The sequence below is a fragment of the Odocoileus virginianus genome, chromosome 6 (assembly GCF_023699985.2).
Source record: "Odocoileus virginianus isolate 20LAN1187 ecotype Illinois chromosome 6, Ovbor_1.2, whole genome shotgun sequence".
NCBI lineage: Eukaryota > Metazoa > Chordata > Mammalia > Artiodactyla > Cervidae > Odocoileus > Odocoileus virginianus.
The window spans coordinates 34,630,210-34,650,715 of record NC_069679.1 but is presented as its reverse complement, the minus strand read 5'-3'; the positions used below and the strand labels follow the sequence as shown (position 1 = coordinate 34,650,715).

Sequence of the window (20,506 nt, the reverse complement as noted above, 5' to 3'; positions counted from 1 at the left end):
GGTCTGGGAGAAGGTGGGCTGGCTCGAGTCCCAATAACAGTGTGGTGTGGCCGGCCTGACCTGAGCTCCCCCAGGCACCTCCTTGATTCTTGGGTGTCCTGCATCTCTAAGGAGTCAAAGTGTGGGCTTGGGGCATCTTGCTTTCATGTGTGTGCCTCACAGTAGAGCTTTTGTGTCTGCTTTCCTTTCCAGATAAGTGATAAAACTTCTCAGGAGAGAGATCGGGGAGGCTGTGGGGTGGTTGGGGGTGGTGGCAGCTGTAGCAGCGTCGGGGGAGCAGGCGGGGGTGAAAGGAGTGTTGACCGGCCCCGCACCTCCCCTTCTCAGCGCCTGATGTCCACGCACCACCATCACCACCACCTGGGGTACTCACTGCTCCCAGCACAGTACAACTTACCCTACGCAGCAGGTAAGCCTCATCTCCCCACAACCATCCAGTAGCACTGCCATAGCAGGGGGCCCCTGGCAGGAAGCCCCTCCTCCTCTTCTTACCCTTGAGCCTCCAATCTGTCCAGAATCCTAGCCTCCTGCAGACAATCAGTATAATCATAACATTTATTTCCTCCCTTGGAGCTCAGGGATTCTCTAACTCCTCCAGAAAATTGACTTTGATATTCAGAAGAATAAGGAGCAGGTGTTCCCACAGCCAAAGAGTAACAAGCAACTGAAAAACAGAGCCTGTCTGTCTATCCCCAGCTGCTATATCTGGCCAAGTATCAGATTTTCTTCTGTCAGCACCCCAAAACTCAGTGGAGCTAGGCATTGAAGAAACTCCTGCCAGCACCCACCCAGCTGGCAGAGAGCGAGCGCTGCACTAACTTGTCCTCCTCCTCACTCAGGGCTTTCCTCCACAGCCATTGTTGCCAGCCAGCAAGGCGCAACTCCTTCACTCTACCCACCCCCCCGGAGGTGAGAATGGTGAGTAACTTTTAACTCAGCACAGAGAGAGCAGGGATAGTTGATACCTGGGTCACAGAATCCCTGTGGAGCCTCAGTGAAGGACATCTCTGGGCTGCGGTCCGGAAATGGAGCAACCCTGACCAAGCCTCTTGTATAAGTTTCCCGGGGAACCTCTGAGAGGGACCACACGCCTCCCCTAGGGACCAGGACTGGCCTCCCCTGCAGTTCATATTCTTGGAGCGCCACCTTGTGGTGGTTTTACCAGCCGGTTGAGCACCCGGTTCTCTGTCCATGTTTCCCTTGCAGAACACCAAGTGCCCGGATAAAGTCAGCTTCACGGGCCCGGACTGGCTTACCCAAGGAGGTGCTGGAGGTGCCGTTTAGACATCAGTTAAATGGTGTTGATCATCCTGTTTGCCGTTCCCACCATGACTGAAGGCAGATCCTTGGCTATCTCGCCTCCACCAGACCCCCGGACTCCCCGACCCTCCCTCTTCCTCAGGAGCTGGAGAGCTGGTACTTAGCAAAAGTATTTATTCTCTTGGCCACGGCCGTGACTGTTGTGGCCTCTGTGGAGATGAAGGCATGGGGAGCAACCAGGGGAACATGGCCTCAGCCCAGAGAAGTTACTGCTCTGTTCCCCAAGCCATGGTCAGCTGCCAGAGTAGTACCAACCCCCCAGGGAGGGCCCCCCAAGCACTGGGTAAGGTCTGAAGACAGCACAGCAGCCATACCCCTTTCACCGTCATTACCACCATCACCAGACCCTGCATCTCCCCAGTGGTTTGGGCCCTGGGAACTGGCAGCACGTGGAGGAATTAGAATCTCAGGAAAGAAATTGGGGGCTGTTTTCTCTGCAGTTGTGAAAACAAGGTCTTCAAACGTGAAGACTTCTCCCCTCTCACATGAGCACATGTAAATGCTCAGAGCCCAGCCTGGAAAGGGAGACCAAGGCATCTGCCCACTGTGGCCTTGGGCTGCCCGTCAGGCAGAGAGCCGGGGCCCCGAGGCCAGCATCGGGCTCCCTGGGGATTCCAGGCAAGAGCTGGAGCACGAACGGAGCCTGTGAACGAGACGCTGCGTCCCACCAAGTCCTGCTGCCCTTAGCCTCCCCCTTGCCCTGTCCTCATCTCCCTCCCGACCCCTTGGTGCCTTTTCCAGGGGCATCTCATCTCTCTTCTTCCTTTCCACTGCTTGGCTTTTAAGACTCAGGCAGGTAAAATCGTATTCCCCCAGCATGGGGAGCTTTGGAGTCTGCCAGGAGGCAGGCCCTGGGAGCGCCTAGCCCTCTGAGAGATGTCCTGTCCAAGCAGCCATCCAAGTGTCGGCCTCATCAAGGGGTCCAGTTCTGTCCAGCCCAGTTTCTCTGTACACAACCACATGACTTCCTATAGCTCAACCTGTAGCCCCACGCGTGCCAACATGAGCCGTGTTTCTTTGTAACTCAACGTTTTTGTTTTAGGGAACACTGCACCTTGGAGGGCGTCTGTCTGTTCCTTAGACCCTAGGACAACACGTGCAAGCCATTACTCCTCAGAGCCGCCGGGCGTAGTCAGTGGAGCTGTGCTCTGAGGCAGACACAGTTCTCTGCTCTCCTTAGAAATGCAGTCCAGTCCAGGCTTTATGCTCTTTGTCCTGGGAAAGTGACAATGATCTGGTAGCTTTACTACAGTCACTTCTTCCCCAAGGTGTGGGGAGCTTTAGCTCTTACTTTGTTTTTGAGATATCATCCCTTTGTCCTCCTCCTCTCCTGTCTTTCCTTGACCCTCTGGATTGAGAGATGAAGACTGACAGACACCAAGCTAGGTTAGAGACGAGTCTTTGTGACCAGAGTGCCAAAATGACCATTTAAGAGCAGGGACTTGGCTCTGACAGTGTGGGGCATGGAGATGGAAGACAGTAAGCACAACGCCCAGCAGAGGCTGCTTTCCGAGATCCCCGGAGGAGCCCCATTCTAGAGAGGCGTAGGGTCTTTTGCCCAAGAGGAGCCCCTCTGATCTATAGACCTTTCCTCTAGGTTCCCATGTCCTTGTTTTTGTTCAAGTTGGGTTCTGAGCCCTCTCCCAAACCCTGCTGATTTAGACCTCCTAGCAGGCCCTTGAGTAGCCTCCCTGTCCCCTTCAGTCCTTCTGCCCCCCGCTGTCCTTTCGGGAGTGCTCTGAGCAGTGACTTCCCTCTTACCCATGGAAGTCATCAGTGTGGACATCTTCACCCCACCTCACCTGAGTCGTCCCCACCCAAAGGATGGCTCTGAATTTCAGCCTGCTCATGCCCTCCCGGCTCCTGTTGGGTGGAGTCATGGGCCCATCTCTGTTCCTGTTTGTTTTTAAATATTGTGTGTTTTGTATCTGTGGCGCTGCCTTACAGCGTGCTCTGTACATATTGTGAAGAAACCGTTTGGAGTAATTTTCTTTTCCATTGGGTAGGCATAGCCCAGGATTCCTGCCCTTTCCACTTCGTTCTGTAACAGAGACGAGGAACTTCTGTGTTAGCAGGACAGCCTTGGGTTCTGCAGAAGGGAACAGCTTTTTTTCTTTTTTTCTCCCCCTTAAAAAACATTTGGCTTTTTGACCCTTATATCCTGAAAAGCAGGAGCTGAGCTGCCCGGAAGAGCAGGTGAGAGCATCGATGGCAGAACAGCACTGCCTTTCCCTGATCCTCCTGGTCCCTGATCCTTGCCAGGCCTGTCGTCCCTCCCTGAGGTGACATGAAGCAGCAGCAGTGACGGGTGAAACAGCCTTGAGGAGCACTGAGTGAAGGGTTTGCTGTCCGCCTCTAGCCTCTCTCCCTGGGGAGGAGGACCACAGGTGGGGACCTGTGGCACTGGCAACCCAGTCATAGGGATGACTCTCTCAAGGATCCCCACCCCACTTCACCCCAGCAAAGGCTGGACGAGTTTGCTGCTAACGGCCAAGGTCACCAGACCAAGGCTCTCTCTGAGCTCTCCCTGGCCCAGTTCTCTTGACAGACACGGCTCATCCGAGCCCCACAGAGAAGCTGGCGGGAGGCAGCCTCGTGCCCAAGTAGGACAGCCAAGGCTTGGAGACCTGCTCTCTAGGACTGACATCTGCTTCCTCCTCATTTAAGTTGTGCCAGTTCCCTTCATCCCCTTTCCCTGCCTGTACATGTATGTATACATGTATATTTCCTTCTCTTACCTCACCCCCTCCACACATCTCAAGGTCAACGGACCATATGCAGAAGGCTTAAGAGGGCACCCATGAAATGAAATGATGCTTCTTGAATCTCTTCTCTCCAGGCTCCAAGGTGGGGGTGGGAGGGCTTGGTCTTGGGAGCGGGAGGAAAAGGCTACAGAAGGGCTAGTGTCATTGTATACGGGCCACTTGTTATCCCACACACCTTACCACCATCTCAAGTGTCTACTCTGATGCCCCCAAGATTCAACTGGGCAGCTAGCTGGCCCCCTAATTCTGGGCCTTTGTTATTTGTTTTATTATTAGGGCATCCCAGGAAGCTTTCTGCTGATCCTCTGCCATGGGCCCCTCCTGGGATCGAGCCCTTCCCAGGCCCCGTCCCCGGCCCCTCCTGCCCCAGCCCACCCGCTTGCCTTGGTGCTCAGCCCCCCATTGGGAGCAGGTTGGGGCGAGCTGGAGGCCCGGGCTGGAGGGGCAGTGTTGCTGTTCATAGCTTTTGTTCCATTGGCGTTGCTCTGTTGAATTTAATTTCAGTCTTCCTGATTCTTCCCTTCTGTAAAGTGTACATTACCAAGTTCCTTGTTTTTTTTATATATATATATAAATATATATATATACAAACTGTACTCTTTTTGCCTTTGTACATTCAGGCAAGAAGAGAAAATAAATCTTTTTAAGAGACAATCACAAATCTGTGAGGGCTGCTGGTTATTTCTCCTGGAGTCTGCTGCTGAGCTGCCTCTCTCTCCTCCTCACTCTTCCGTCCTCCCTCAGCTCTCCTGATCTTCCAGTCCTGCTCCATACACCTCCTCAGCTCCACCTTCCCTGGCTGATGGCATGCTGTTGAGTCCCGTGTCCAGCCTACATACCCTGCAGCCCTTCCCTGGCCTGGCTGCAGGCTTACCCAGGAGCTTTATCCTGGGCCCTGGCTTCTCCTGTCACCCGGTGCCAACCACCTCCCACCGCCCCGCCCCACCCTGCCCCCATAGATCCCATTCACCAAAGTGGCTTTCACACTCGCTGTGAAACTATGCAGCTGGGAGCTCTCTAAGAGTTTGCACTACTTAAACCTGCCAGGGAGTTAGATGAATTTTAGGAACCAGTGGGAAACTGAACACTCCCCTAGATGGTAGTCGCCAGAGTTGCTCCGCCAAGAGCGCAGAGCATAGTGCTTGGCGGGTGGACTCCTGTGGCTAACAGAACAAGGGCTACGGGCTTATGGGTCAAGAGCATTTGATCAGAATTTCAAAGGGCGGTACATTCAGAAAGGCAGCCCAACCAAACCATTGTTCCACCTCTTGAACTTTCTCCTTTCCCTCTAATTTCCTCCTCCTCCCCTTTTTTCCCTTTCTCTCTACTTCCTTTTCTTAATTGGCTTTGGAACTGAAGTATATTTTTAAATTATTTGTTGTATTTATTGAATAAAGTTTTTAATGTCCCTGTTCTTAAATTTAGACTTAGTTTGCCTTTCACATATCTCCCCTTCCAACTCCACCCTCCCACTCCCAAGATATTTCACCTTCTAGTTGTTTTAATTGGAGCGCAGAATTTGGATACCGTATTTCTGTCCTGCCACTGGTCTCATCTACCGAAAGTTTTTTATTTTTGAAAGAGAAATAAACCTGAACTGAGTGCCCAGGTTTCCAATTCGGCCTAACTCTGGTTGTGTTAAAGAAGATGTACCAGCAGATGGCAGCAAAGTCCCAGGTATGTTTCCGGTCCACTCTGCTAGCTTTGCAAACAGAAAACTGTTTTTCCTGGTTCTTTATCCCTGTCTTGTAGATTCCTTGGGTTTCAATTTAGCATTCGATCTGAATCCTAAACTGCCTACATTAACTTGGCCATTGTCAGCAGTCACAGAGATTCCCATTGTAAATATCTCATTTGTAATGACTTTACAAGTGACTTGTAAAGTCATTCTTCAGACTTTATGTTATTTCTAGGGATTATCTGCTCAGTGGAAGACATTTTCTAAGTCCTTCACATTTCAGTTGAATTCATCTCTAGTCCCAGACTTTTTTTTTGGCTGTACTGCATGGCATGTGAGATCAGATCCCTGACCACAGATTGAACCCATGCCCGCCGGCAGTGGGAGTGCAGATTCCTAACCACTGAACCACCAGGGAAATTCCTAGGCCCAGACTTTCTCTACTAATACCACATGGGATGGAGGTGTTGAACTCACTTCTTTTCATAAATGTTACATAGGGCCCAAGGTTAATGACTTGGTCCAGTATGAAAACACAAGCTCAACATAGAACAATGTGAAATGCACCAAAGACTCAGAAAGAAAATAAGGACAGCCACAGTTCAACAGTAAGTAAATAGTTCTAAAGTCGTAGGAGGTGGAAGAACATGCCCAGTACTTCATTTGGGAAAACAGAAGCAAAAGGGGGAAAAAAAATAAACAAAAACTAGTAAACCCTTGAGAAACTAAGACAACATAGGTGAAGAGGATTCTATCCCCCTCCAGTGCCACTGAGAGCTGATTCAGCAGGCTGGTGGTACCGGGGAAGGGCAGCCGTGCCTTAGGGCACTGGGCTCCAAAAGGAGAATACTGTCTTCCTAGGGAAGGCGAGTTCCACTTCCTTCAGACACCCCCAGGAACAGGAATGTCAGGCAGCTCTGTGTGAAAGCCAGAACCCAGTTTCAGGACCTGGTCTTCTAGACAGAAAAGAAGTCGGGTCCTGGTATGTCTAGCCTCTATTCTGGATGAAGCTCTGTGTACATACCTGTCTCTAGGGGGCTCCAGCATTTTGTCCCAGACTCCTAGCAACCCCTTGCTTCGCGTTGTAATGTGGCCCCAGAGACCTCAGCCGTTTGTCCTGATGCAAAGCGGCTTTTTTCCTGAGAAGCGTGTATCACATCCCTGCCGAGCTGGGCTCTAGACTCAAAAGGCAGCAGTAGAAGGAAGCCGGCCCTGGTTGAGGAGTAAAGGACAGACCAACCACAACTTTAAATCAGTTTATTGACACACTAACACAACACACTTGCCCCCTCACCCAGTCGAGATCTCTCCCCCTTCCTTCCCCCTTAGAACAAGCTGTTCAGTGAAAACAGAAAAGGGCGGGCCACTTCTACCCCCTCAGTCCCACAGGAGAGCCCCGTACAACAGGGGCTCAGGCACTACTCAGAACCTGCTGGGGGGGTGGGGGTGCAGTTAGCACTAGACTCAGCCAGGCAGAGGCATCCAGTCCCAAACAGCAATTCCCGCACAACCCCCAGGCCCTGAGTTGCTATTCCTCTTCCTCTCTGCTGTTTGTGACCCTAGGAAGGAGACCCTTGAGGCCTAGGCCTGCAGCCCAGAGCAAGAACTCCTGGCTGTAATCTGAGAACTGGAGTTTGGCTAGTGTTTTTTAAGACCCAGGCACCCCCAAAATAAAGCCCTGGTGGTAGGAGTAAACTTCAGTGGCCCTATTTTGAATGCACTGATAACAGATTAAGCCAGCTTAACCAAATGCCAGAATAACACTAAGCTGTAAAGGCAGGGTCAGACCTGCTTTCTCCAGGCCAGATACAAATGCACAGAGAGAAGCCCAGGTGGGGTGTCAAAAACAACAGAAGGACACTGCCCAGGGGTGAAAAGCCTATACCCCAGAGTCCCCTGGGTGACAGGAAGCAAGGAAAGAAAATACACAAATCTTAAAAACCAAAAAAAGAAAGCCCAACAGCAGGGTAACCTGAGCCTGACAGTGCTGTCCCCAGCCCTCCAGGCCTGGCCCCTGGATGCAGACAGTCCCTCCCCTCTAGGCAATGTCCTCCCCTAGGCTAGATAGAGCACATCACACAGCGCAGTTTAAAAAGCTTCTAATGCCAGTTCATAAACATCTTCATTTACTATTGGTGATTACATGTGAATAATATGTTTATACTGTTCTTTATGGAAAACAATTTCAACGAGTCAACTCCGAGAACACAATAGGCAACCCTCACCCTGAGCCCCTCAGCGTCCTTCCCTGGACAGCAAGAAGCCCCCTCCTCTGTCTCAGGGCTGCCTAACTTCCCCGCTTCCCCCACTGTGGCTCTTGGGCAAAGCATCCTCTTTGACCATTAGTCCTCATCGGACAAGTTCTGGTCCAGGGGGTAAACCATGAACATGACATCTGGTCGAGAGGGGACACAGGGATGGCCTGGACGCACAATCTCAAAGCCCAAGAAGCTGAAGGTCTTCAGGAGTGGAGCTGCAGAAAAGTGTAAAAAAAGATTCTGATATGAAACAAAGGTAGGCTAAATCAAGGGAAAACCCAAAACAAAGATAGAATAAATGCACTGGCCTTTCCTAAATTTGAACACAACCAATCCCACGATTTCCTAGGGTTTATATATCAAAGTCGGGAGCCCTACCTCATTAGGAGCCCCCTCCCTTTCCCTCCCCAGCCTGGTCTCAAGCTGCTCAGCCCCTCACCTCTGTCTTCCCGGCCCTTCCTGAAGCAGATGAAGACGTAGTTCACTTTCATCTTCTCTTCAGCAAACTCTAGCAGTGCTAACAATCTGCAGGAAGCAAAGAAAACCACTCAAGCCCACTGCCACCTGTGGACTTCACCCCACCCCTCTAGACCCCCTGCTCCCAAGGCTTTTCTGAGGCTTACAGTCAGCACTGAAAATAGGGAAGCTGGGAAGCTTCAAGGAGAACTTCCTATTTCAAGACCTCAGAAGCCCTGAGTTCAGAAAAAAAAAAAAACCACAATCACTAAGAAAACTGTTTCAGAATTCTCTCTTCCAGGAATAAAGGTTCTTTGTCTGAAATTAATACTAGCCAACTTAATGCAATTTACGAGAAAGTATGGGGCGTGGGAAGAGAAACCAGTTTCTCAGGGGCCCGTCAAAGTTGCCAAGTTTGATGGTGACCACCTGTTGCGGAGAGGAACCCTGGGCCCTACTACCACCTCAAAGTCCTTCAAGAGGCTGGAGCCACTTGCGAGAACGCCATCCTCAGGACTGTTTCTTCCACAACTAGGTGCTTGGAGGGCCTTGCCCAATCCAATGAAATTCCACTGCTGCTTTGAGCTTCTGGCTGTTTAAACCACACCATTATATGTCAGGGATTTGGTTATAAGTGGTAATGATCTGCTTTCATTATCATAGGCCCATTTTACTGGCTAAAACTAACCTTTAAAAAAAAGGTATATACTTGGGCAGCTGAGAGCTAGGGGAGAAGGCTGGCCATCTGCTGCCCCCAGGAAGCAAACGCCCCTCTCTGAAGCGGGCTTCCAGCCCTTGCCTGGCACTTGCTCCTTACCCTTCTTTGCTCCCATCAGCTAATAATCCATCTGGAATTTCTACAAACAGGCTCTGGCTGGACAGGACTGCATCCCAGGAAGAGACCTTCACCTCGGTGACCTCATACTGGAAGTGGACGATGTGAGGCTTTCCATCATTCACAGGGAGGTCCTGGGTCACAGTGAGCTTCTCGTCCTGGGAGGAGATCAGGTCAGATAGCCAGGTCACTACTGCTTCTGGCCACATCAAAGGCTCCCCAACCTAGGTGGTGCTGGGAGCCCTCCTGGGCCAACCTCAGAGTAGCATGGGACAGGGCACACTGGAACATCAGAGCAACATTCTGCCTAAATGGAGCCATCACTCACTGGGTGTGAGACCAGTTGGTGGTGGCTAAATGCCAGCATGATTGGAAGGGAATATTTACCAAGAGCCCACTGGTTGTCAAGTACTGTACAAGGTACTTTCCCATTGTTCCATCACTACAACAAGCACTTGAGGTAGGCATCAGCATCCCCACTTTAAACCTAAGATACCAGCGGCCCAGTAGAATTAAGCACCTGACCCAAGACTCCACAGTGAGTAAACAGCAGAGCTGAGATTCAAATGGGGTCTCCCTAGTTGAAAGTCATGCTTGTCCCCCCAATATTGTGTTATTTCCCTTCCCTCTGAAACAGAATCATCAGAAACAAATGAGGATGTTCCTGAGGCTCAGCTGGGGCGCAGGTCAACCCAAGGTGGCTCCCGGTGACTGCAGAGTCCATGTTGTCACCCCTGCCACCGTCTCAAGAGCCCAGGACTCAGCTGCCCTGCCACCCCTCAATGCCAGTCTCAGGGAGATGCTAAACCAACCTCTGGGCTCACAGATTAAACAGCAGCAAAAGGGGCTAGCTGTCCCAGCCTAGACCAACCTCAGGACAGACTCCCAAGGTTCTCAACAGCTCCTGGGCTATGCCCTGAGCTGCCAGGGTGACCCTCTCATTACCACCCCCCACCCTGCAACATGTGGTGCCCCATGCCCTTGGTATGGACAAAGGGAAAAGCCCTCCTGGCCCTTGGCATTTCTCAGGAGAAAGTGAAGAGCTGCACCAGCGAGAGCTCATGCATTCCTCCACTCACCAGCCCCCGTCCCCTTAGCTGTGCTCCTTCACTCAGGACCCAGAGCCAGCAGAGCCAGCACTTAAGAGCTGACCTAAGCTGAGAAGTTGACAGGCTGTCTGCTTGGTACTCCCCGAAAGCCTCCCAGCAGCCTCAGTTCAAAGTCCTCCCCAGTTCCACTACTGGCCTAAGACTCAGAAGACTAAGGAAAGCCATCGCTGCCCTTAAGCAGCCACTCAGCATTGTCTAAGGAGGACACTGCTCCGAGCCTTCCATCCCATAGTCCCCTTACCTTATATATTAGAGCTGAGAGAGAAGGATCCCTGCCGCCCCCTCGCCCACCGGGGATCTTCGACAGTGGGTGAGGGGCATCAGGAGCACCACAGAGGCCCTGGAACAATGTGCCTGCAGCACTGGAGCTGGGGACAGTTACTCAAAGGCAAAATACTACTGCAAGAGAGAAAGACAGTGAGACAGGAATCGAGGTCCTGCAGATTTAACTCGGCATTCCACCCACCCCTGCCCTGGCTCGCCCTCAACTGCCCCAGTCCTTCCTGCTACCGCTCTCAGAACTCCTTAAAGGCAAGCCCACCGTCCTACAGAGGCACAGAGAGGCTCAGAGGGCTCAGGGTCAGGCCGCATGTCTAACCAAAGGAACCCCTGTCAAACATCAAACAAATCTCCATGACACCGGCAGACCTTGGGAGGAACCAGATGCTGGCTTGCCTGCTAGGCAGAGAGCCCCAGACCCCCACCAGCCTATCTCCTCACCCTAAGTGTCACAACAACCTGTGTGACAGAATCACAAAACCTCCACAATCGCCTCAGGGTGGAGAGGCATAAGGGGCTTAGAAAGTCACAGGGGCTAGCACCATAGTCCGGGAGGAACTTCCAAAGCCTCCCCGACCTGAACAATGGAACTAAACAAAAAATCACCCAAATCCCTCCAGGGTTAAGAACTGAGCCAAATCCCTGGATTTGGCTCCTGGAGAGGAGCTGCACCACAGTACAGAGTATTATGGTATCTGAGTTAGTCCCCGGTGTACCACCAAACGCAGAGTTGCCCTTCTTTGCTGGAATCTGACCTCGGCATGCATGGGAGTTCAAGGAATACCCGTGTGGACAGAGGGACACTCAAGTGAATGTATATTGCAGGCGTGGGGGTTGCCAGGAGGAATTATATACATGCTGGGACCTGAGTAAGGAAGCCAATCATCAGCTGGGCCACAGAGGGTAAATGGCTCTGAAAGAAGCCCACTGTCGCCTTCAGGTATGTGCCCTTCCTGGCTGCCACGATTTTCAGGTGGACCCAACAGAGGTCCAGAGCTACTGCGCTGCCTTCTTTGAATCCAGTTTCCTGGCTCTTTAGGCTGAGATACGGCTCACTCCACAGGCGAAGGGCAAGCGAAGCAAGCAAAGAGGAAAACCGTCTGTCCATGTAACACCATGACTCAGCAACAGGCCTGGCCCTGGCACAGTGGCTGAAGGCAGCAGTAACATATAGAGGAGGGTGCGGCAGCAGGGTGCTGGAACCAGATCACCCAACTGTGCACATCTCTTCCCAACCAAAGTTGTGTTTAGTGACAGCATGCTGGTAGCTTGAATCAGCCACAGGACGAATATTTAAACCACAGAAATCAGCATATACCACAAACCACGGCCTTTGTTCCCTAAAAACCCTTTGTAAAATAATGAGGCACTGTTGTGCACGCTGTCCTTTGCTTTTGATGGCACAGCGTCATCTGGATTCTTTGTTTAGGCTCAGAGTGACAGAACTAAAACTCACACTTAACATGGAACAATAACCAGAGACATAGCCCCCTGAGACCCTCAGTACTAAGAGACCTACACAGGCATTCCAGCTGAGCCAGGACCCAAAGCATCACTGCTGTAGCTCAGCTCCTCTGTTCTCTCAAGAATTTCAGCCAGGGGCCTGAAATTACACTTGGAAATTTTGCTAGGAGATGAAGTGGGCCCAAAGGAGCATCAACACCTGGGGATCAACCACATGACCACCTCGAGCCTTCTCTGGAGAGCCTCAGGGCATCCTCATCTCCCTCACGAGGCCTCAACCAACAGCTACTAGCAGAAGAGGCATGACAGAGAACTGTGCTAACTGTTTAAGATCAGGGCCTGTTTTCTCCTGGGGACAATGAGTTGTTAAAATTCTCACCTTCCAATGTGTTAAGGGATAGAAAAATAGTGTCCAGGCCAGAAAGAAAAGACAAAGGTGGGAGTTTCCCCAAGCAAAGGCACACACCCACCCCTCAAGGGTCCCTCCCCATTCCCTGGAGACCACCTGCAGGCCTTGGTGGAGGTTCCTGCAGGAGCAGCAGGAAGGTTGGGCCACTGGAGAAAGCTGGCTTGCTTATACTGGTCAATAGGGACAGCCAGGGACTGAGGGCAGACAGCTGAGATGACTTGTATATCAGGATAACTGCAGGGTTCACAAAATAAGCAGATCACCAAGGCCCTAGCAGTTCTAAAATTCTGGTGCTAACTCACTTCCAGAAAAATTCTTCCTCAATGATCTCTACATGGGAGAGCTACTTTCAATCCCAACCTGCATTCCAACCACCACCTTTTTTCTGAACTGATTTTCACCTGCAAATAGCAAAAGTGATGGGGCCAACCCATTGAAAAGAATAAGATGGGTTTTCCCTTTTTTAGATCCAGAAGCCCCTTTATCTTCCTAGAAATAAACCCTAGGGCCTGCCCCGCGTCCAGCACTCATCTGTGAGCTCCTGATGTTTCTGATGTCATGATCTCACTCCTCCTTCAAATAAAATGCAAGACTTCTATTCCATGGTAACAAATCATTTACTTTCCCACTCACTCAAGGATTCTGGGAACTTTCCTCCCAAAGAAAGTCTGCAGAGAAAGCAACTGTGTATGTGTGCATGCGTGCGAGTTGGGGGTGGAAGGGTGTTTCAGTCCCCACCCTGAGATCCAGCTCCAGTTCCCTACAAGAAACAGCTGGGGTCTGGGATAAGCTTAGTAGGTAGCAGTTCAGCCGTTACTTTAATCGCCTATCATAACAGATCTGTTTTTAGTTACTTGCTGTGTAAATGCCAAACTGCTCTCTCTCAAGAACAAACCTGTCATTTCTGACATGAAAAGGGAAGGGATATGGGCACATATGTCATGGTTAAAGTAATTAAAGTGAAAGTGAAGTCGCTCAGTCGTGTCCAACTCTTAGCGACCCCATGGGCCGCAGCCTACCAGGCTCCTCCATCCATGGGATTTTCCAGGCAAGAGTACTGGAGTGGGGTGCCATTGCCTTCTCCATAAAGTAATTAAGGGGTATAAAGTTGCCCAGCAATGGCCTTCTCATATCAGCTTTAGTGTTCAAAATATTGTGGCAAAATATGCCACCAGCCTTAACAAGAATGTGAATCCTGGAGGAACTTAAGCACAAAAGAAAAGTGGCTTTTAAACACAAGTCTCCCTGTCACAGATCCAAATCAGGTGAGGTTTCATATTCAGTTTGGTTTCTACTGGCTCCAATGCCCAGCTTTTTCCTTTCCTTCCCCATATCCTGCTTACTCCACTTGGGGGCAGACATGGTTTAATCTCTACCACCAAAGGATGATTTAAGAAGCTCAGTCTAGAGGCTGAAAAGATCAGACTGATTAAGGAGAATCAAATGTGTCAGACTGAAAAACATCCAGCTGGGCTGGTCCTGCTTCTGGAGAAGAAAAAAAAGACCACACTGGAAACGAGGGTGTCAGGTATCCAAGTCAATTCGGAAGAGAGATTGGAGATTAGAGCCGAGCCAATCTGTTGGTGCTTTTATTTTCTCAGTTGTTATCAGACATGTCCTTGGAAACACTCCTCAGGATACATATGAATGCTACAGACTTATCACATCCTGCTGCCTCTAATTTAAAGCATTCTGTGAAACTGCTGTCCAAAATGTCCTTAGCAGGTTATAATTTCATACGCCAGCTACAGACAGGCAGCGTATGCTAGATGTATTCCTGGGGAACCCTGCTAGTAAACTGACTTTTTATAATTCAAATCCTATTTTTAAATCTCTAGGATGCTTACTATTTAAAGGAAGTAACCTAAAATCTCTTCAGAAAATAAAAATATTTCCTGCTAAAGAATCACTTCCAGTTGATTTTATGTCAGTTTTGATTTTCACATTTAGTTTGCTCAAAGAGAGTACAGTCTGCTACACAGAGATTTATATAAAAGTAATACTGTGGCTAGTTTCTATTCAGCTACATTCAACAAACACTTCAATTCACATTCTCCTTAACAGACTTTCGATCATGTTTCACTTGAATCAGTGGCCTAAGCTTATCGGGTCTATATCCTCTCTCTCTGATTTCCATTGCCTGACAGAGGAGGGTCAGATGGCCTTGGTATTACAGACCTTGTGGTATCAATTGAAAAGACAAAAAAAAACCACATTCCCAAGCATTCTACATTCAATCCCCTCTTTCAGCCTCTTCTGACCCATTCCTGTCTCAGCCCTGCCTCACAGAACTCTCTAGGGGGCCCTGACTACCCTTCACACAGGCTGCTTTTACTCTGAGATGTCTCTGATGACTAATCCCTATGCAGCAAAGAGAGACCAATTCAGGGCTGCCATCGCACTGAGCTAAAGAGAAATAGGAAGAAAGGTGAGAGGTGAATGGCCACCTTCAGTCTAGTGTGAGCACAGAGGCTGATTTCCAGCTGCCGATTCCTTTAACATATGAGAAAGGGGCCTGGTCAGATGCCAGACATAAGTCATTTCACTAGGGCTGTTATGTGTGCCAAAGGGAGTCTACTTGCTAAGCACGATTATAAAGAAAATGACATCACCACCCTGAATCACAGACTGAAAGCAACACTGGGTTCTGGTTGATTTTCCACAAGAAACACTTATGGTGGCAGTTAGAATATCTGTGTCTCTGAGATTTGCTTATCGCATTACACAGCTGATACTGCTAGATCTTCCGCCAAAGGTAGGCAAAACTACATATGCTACCAGAGGTGGGGAGATGGCTAGGTGATCATGCTTCCAAACAGAACCTTAATTTTGCATTTCAGATACCTCAATTTAGTTTGCATAGTAAGCTCATCACCCAGTTCCAGCCTCTCTTCCCAGGATAGAATTACTTCATTGTTTACACACTATCAAAGGCCTGGGGAATTTTCTTGAGGCTTATCTTTTTTTTTTTTTTTTTTTGAGGCTTATCTTATACAAAGCATTTCACTCCGCTGCTGCTAACCAGAAACAACCTATTTTGTTCACTTCAAGTAACAAAATTCTTGCTAACCTACTTGGCCATTTCTGGTCTATAGATTTCAATTAGGCCTCACAGCCTTCCAAATCATGGTATCAACTTGAATCAACACTGTGTACCTGTTTCAAAAAGGGATGAATTACTTTTTTTTGCTAGAAATACACATATATAACATTCCTCAACCCCATACCTCAGTCCCCATTTTTTATATTTCTGAGTTGCTCTGAGGCTAAATTTGGATTTCTTGGCAGAGTGAGGAATTACTATTATTAGTCCACACAGCTTTCTAAAGCATATCTCCAATTTGGGGGGATTCCTGACTATGCTAGGAGTGTGTCTCTCTCTCTCTCTCTTTCTCTCTCTCTCTCTCTCTCTGTGGGGATGACCTTGAGGGCACATCAAAGGAACACTTGCTTTCCCTACCACTCCACACCCAACAAGCCAGTGCCAATAAATACGGAATAATCAAAATCAAATTCTTGGTGGGAGAGACAGAAATCCCATTACTCAGGGAATCATTCAGTGAAGATGCTCAGGGTCACTAGGATGTGGCCCTTGTACCCTGGCTGCTCCCACCACCCCGAAAAACCACCTGTGGAACCAAATGCTTCTCCTCAAAGCCCATCAGACACAGACTGATTATAAGGCTATGAAGCCAGGGCAAGCTCTTCTCCACACACTGTACTGTCAAAAGGTACTAAGCAAGCCCTAGACAGACACTTCCTGCCCCCACAACCCAGGGAGAGAAAGGTCCATGAGCTTGATTTACTTGGATTTAAACCTGTTGCTCAAAAACCATAATGAAGTTCTTGTACTAGTGTCTTCTTCCCTCCCCCACCATTAGGAACTTTGATATTTTGGAGGTACTGATCAGAACAAAACTGGAAAGGAAGAGCCTTGTTTCCAAAACCTACTGCAGGCTCCTCTGTAACTGTTTCTTCCAGGAAACCAAGCCTCCACCTCGAGTATTTCACTGAAGCCAGTGAAGCTCCAAAGCCCATCCCCCACCCAATGGGCGCTCAACCATAGCTCGCCCCTCTGTGGACAGAAAACATCAATACACTGACTGGGAAGAACATCCGGATGTTAATCCAAACCCTTAGAGCTCTACCAGGATTCCTCTTAGAAAGTCAGGGGCAGGCCAGAGGAGGCTCAGAAACATGCTATAGAAACAGGACTGCCATAACTCAAAGAAACCAGACACCCTGCACACACCACCCCGCCCCCAGGCCAAAGTGGAGGAGCCTGATCCAAGGCCCTGCTCCTGCCCAGGCCTCGGAGGCCAGCTGGCTCCTCCCTTCACCTGCCTTTCACACAGCCAAGCCCCTCAAATTACCAACACACTAAGCAAGGCTTCTCTGGAGACAAGCAAGCCTGTTTTGCCACCTAGGAGTCTGGAAGAAATCTTCAAAGTTAAGTGAACCCAATCCTCTCTTTTTTCAACATGTAAGCACATTGGCAAAGCCAGGACTGGAACTCACAGTGGGTGAAGACCCTTATAAACTGGTCCCAAGTGCTCAACTCTCGGGGCTCAGGCTGCAAAGGATTTGGCACCTAGACCAGTTCAGTCTGGAGGACTCTAGAGAAGGCCTGCTGAGATCGCACCACCACTTTCCAAATCCCACTGCAGAGAAAAGAACCTAAGACTAGAAAAGAAAAATCCACCTCATAAAGCCGTGGGATTTCTGGCAGGTTCCTCAGCTTCCCTCTGCCCCTGCACTTCATCATGCCCTCTCATACCTGGGTTCTACCCTCAGCACACACAGCCTTCCTTACCACAAGAACATCTTTTGCATCCAGCACCACCCAAGTACATATCCACCTCCACCTCCTCAGCTCCAGAGGACTGGTTTAGAGAAAATGAAATAAGGGACTGCAGAGGAAGATGGACATTGAGAATCTTGGAAAAGGGAAACAGCACCAGAATGGGGCTGTAGGTAAACAGGGCTTGGGAGGTCGGGGTACTGGATCAAACAAGACCATTACAAACCAGGAAATGAGTGAATTTTCTTTCTGCATGTAGGGAAGAAACAAGGATGTGGGAGTTAGAGAAGAGTCTAAGAATTAGAAGAAAGTGGCTAATGGCTGAGAACTGTGTAACAAGGTAGAATTTAAGAGGCTGCTGCAGATATCTTACATACTTCTGGAGAAATCTTGGAATAGTTCTGGAGAGTTCCTGGGAGAGAAGGACTAAGAAATCCCTGAAGATGACAACACGCTTTTCCTTGGAGAAAGGGCTGACACCCACTAAAGGAATATGATGGGAAGGGTCTTCTCAGGGGAAGGAAAAGGAGGCAGTGTTTCTCAACCCTAGTTGCCCATTGGAGAGCTTCAAAATATATGCTAATACCAGGCCCCACCCTAGGCTAATTACACAAGATCTTTGAAGGGTGGGGGCCAAGGGATTGATTTTTCACGTGTGCACCTAGGGTTGAGAAACACTGAGATGCAAAAAAAAAAAAAAAAAAAGCTGAAAACTCAGATGGAATATTTAAAGGATGGGGCTGCTAAAGGAATGGGAAATAGCAAGTTAGAGACCACTTTTTGTGAGAGGGGAACCCAAGTGTGAGAGAAACCTTGAGTGGTAGTTAAGAGCTCTGTGTGAACAAAAGCAATAAGGAGGGCTATGTTTTTAAGAGGAACTAAAATCCATTTCTTCTAGACAGACCATGGCACAACTTAAGGATGATCTGCAGGGAATGAGTCCGCTTGCAAAACAATGAGGCTCAAGTGACAGGCAGAAGCCAGAAGGCCAAATCTGGAGACAAAGGCCCTGGTGTGGGGAACTAATGAGCTTCAAGCTCATTTTGGAAGGGGCAGCAACAAGTCTTGGGAAACAATGAGGAAGAGAATTAGAACCCAGTTTGTAAATATAAAAGCCATCCTGATATATAAGCAGCTGGGGTTAAAAGTCATGGGGAATTAGGAAACAATTTCACAGAAGAATTTGGGGGAGAAATATGGGATATGCTGGAGGGAGAGATGCATGACGAGGGCTGCGTTGGAGAAAAACAGAAGTAGAGAAAGGAAAACTGAATAATGAACTCTGCTGAGTGTCCGCAGGGGGAAGTATACATGAAGCAACTTTAGAAAACTACAGTACTCAGTATCAGAAAGATGTGCAGCCTTTCTCTACAATTACTGGGGAAAAGCTGGGGTCAGGTTTTGAGGGAGAAAACTTGCAAAGGCCCAGTGAACAGAGTATGAGGACTAATTTGAAAGTACTGGAGGTACAGGTAAAGAGAGCAGGTCTTCAACAGAAGCTGAATGGGCTGAGTTCTGTGATCTAATATTCTAGAAATGGGGTTCAATTAGGATGGGAGGAGTAAGAGCAGTCATGAGAGAAAGTGTTTAAAGGGTAGGAGTATTTAGAAGAGTGTTAGGGGGAAGGGCATTAGGGGAACAGGATGGCGGACAGGAGTCAAGCCCAAAGTGAGAAATAAAAAACGATGATGTTGGGAGACAGGGGAAACGGGGCCTAATTGGGGAAAGGGGTGTCTAAGGAGGACGGGAGAGAAAAGATGAAGCTGGAGTGAGGGACCAAGGGGAGGGCCAGGCATCTCTGTAAAGACTATTAGGCCTGGGGGCGGGGGGCGGGGGTGAGGGTGACAGGTGGGGATAATGGGTCCAGTTGAGAACTGAAGGACGGAGCCAGACCGGGGCCGGGGCGGGGGGGTGGGGGTGGGGAGCAGCGATAAAAGCAGCATCTGGTTGGAAGGTGCAGTTGAAATAAGGGAAGGGATTCAAAGGGGAAGATGGAAACAATTTGGGGAATGGGCCACCGTTCGGGGGGGCTGAAGGGAAATGTGGACAGGACTGAAAGATTGGATCCCGGTCCGTGGGGGCTTTACGCCGCGATGAGGGGGATGGGCTGGGCTGGAGGGAGGGAGACTGAAGGACGGAAGAAGGCCCAGTTGCGGGGCTGGGGCTCGGACTAGGGTGGCTGAAGTAGGGAAGGGACCCAGTGGCGGCCGGCTGGGGCCTTGTAGGAGAGGCGAGAACCGGCTGGGTGGTTGGGGAGGAGGCCCTCTGGAGCAGACGAGGGGAGGATGGGGGCGGGGAGCCTGGACCGGGCCGTTACCTGTCCTGGGTGTTTATCATCCTCGGCGGCTCTGCTCAGGGTGGGAGGAGGCGGCGCAGGGAGTGGGTAGGTGGATGAGTGGGTGGGTGTGGGGTCGCGCGCGCGGGGCCGATCTCTGCGGGATAAGTCCCTGTCAGGCCGCGGGCCCAGAGCCCTCCTCCTGCCTCAGCGAGCGCCTGCCTCCAACTGACCCTCCCCGGCCGCCGCCGACGCCGCCGCAACCGCCCCGCCCCCGAGTGCCTTATCTGCATAGCCCCACCCCAGCGCCGCGCGGTGTCCTGGGAAACTGGGGCCCACAACAAAGGGCAAAGCACCGCCCCGCCTCCGCGCAGGCGCACCAGGGGCCGGTAGGGGCGGGACCCGGTAGCGGAGGGGGCCGAGCGGGCGGGGCCAGACGGAAAGCAGCTTGCGGGGTTGACCGGAACGAAATGTTGAGTTTCAAGCGGCGTTTCCTGAGCATTGGTGCTGGTCTCTAGCCCTTGTTTGCATGGGACTGAGCTGGGCTGTGTCATTTGTAGGCCCCAGGAGGATATTTTATTAACCAAAATCGGAAATCTAGGAGTACTACACATGTATTAGTGCCATTTGAGAGTAAACCCAGGCCCACAAATCCGTTACTTCAGCTCATACGCAGATCAATAACCTCAGCTATCAGCTGAGATCAACAATCTCCGCACCTTACAGACAGGTCTCAAGGGCAACGGTCAAGGCTGAGGTCATCTGAAGTTTAATGGCTGTGGGTCAGGATCGCAGACCCCTGACAGCAGCAGTGGAAGAAACCAACGCTGACTTGTTTAAAGGAGCTTCACATCACA

At 50.1% G+C, this 20,506-nt stretch overlaps 2 protein-coding genes across 5 annotated transcripts in view; one reads left to right on the top strand and one right to left on the bottom strand.

Annotated features, from left to right (window-relative positions):
• Window positions 1–5,505, top strand: part of ZNF609 (zinc finger protein 609) — a 193,182-nt gene extending 187,677 nt beyond the window's left edge. For 2 of the 4 annotated variants that reach the window (XM_070469137.1, XM_070469140.1), the window contains 3 exons: window positions 193–409; window positions 840–918; window positions 1,207–5,505. In XM_070469137.1, coding sequence (XP_070325238.1) covers window positions 193–409; window positions 840–913 — 291 coding nt within the window. In that variant the 3' untranslated portion in view covers window positions 914–918; window positions 1,207–5,505. The remainder of the gene's footprint in view (window positions 1–192; window positions 410–839; window positions 919–1,206) is intronic. The other 2 variants (XM_070469139.1, XM_070469138.1) reach the window with 2 other exon arrangements.
• Window positions 5,506–7,872: 2,367 nt separating this feature from the next.
• OAZ2 (ornithine decarboxylase antizyme 2) lies at window positions 7,873–19,905 on the bottom strand. The gene is given in 6 exon segments (XM_020882410.2): window positions 7,873–8,236; window positions 8,461–8,546; window positions 9,295–9,470; window positions 10,663–10,743; window positions 10,745–10,820; window positions 19,692–19,905. Coding segments are annotated over 6 exon segments (570 nt in total). The 5' UTR covers window positions 19,712–19,905; the 3' UTR covers window positions 7,873–8,105.
• Window positions 19,906–20,506: the final 601 nt, after the last annotated feature.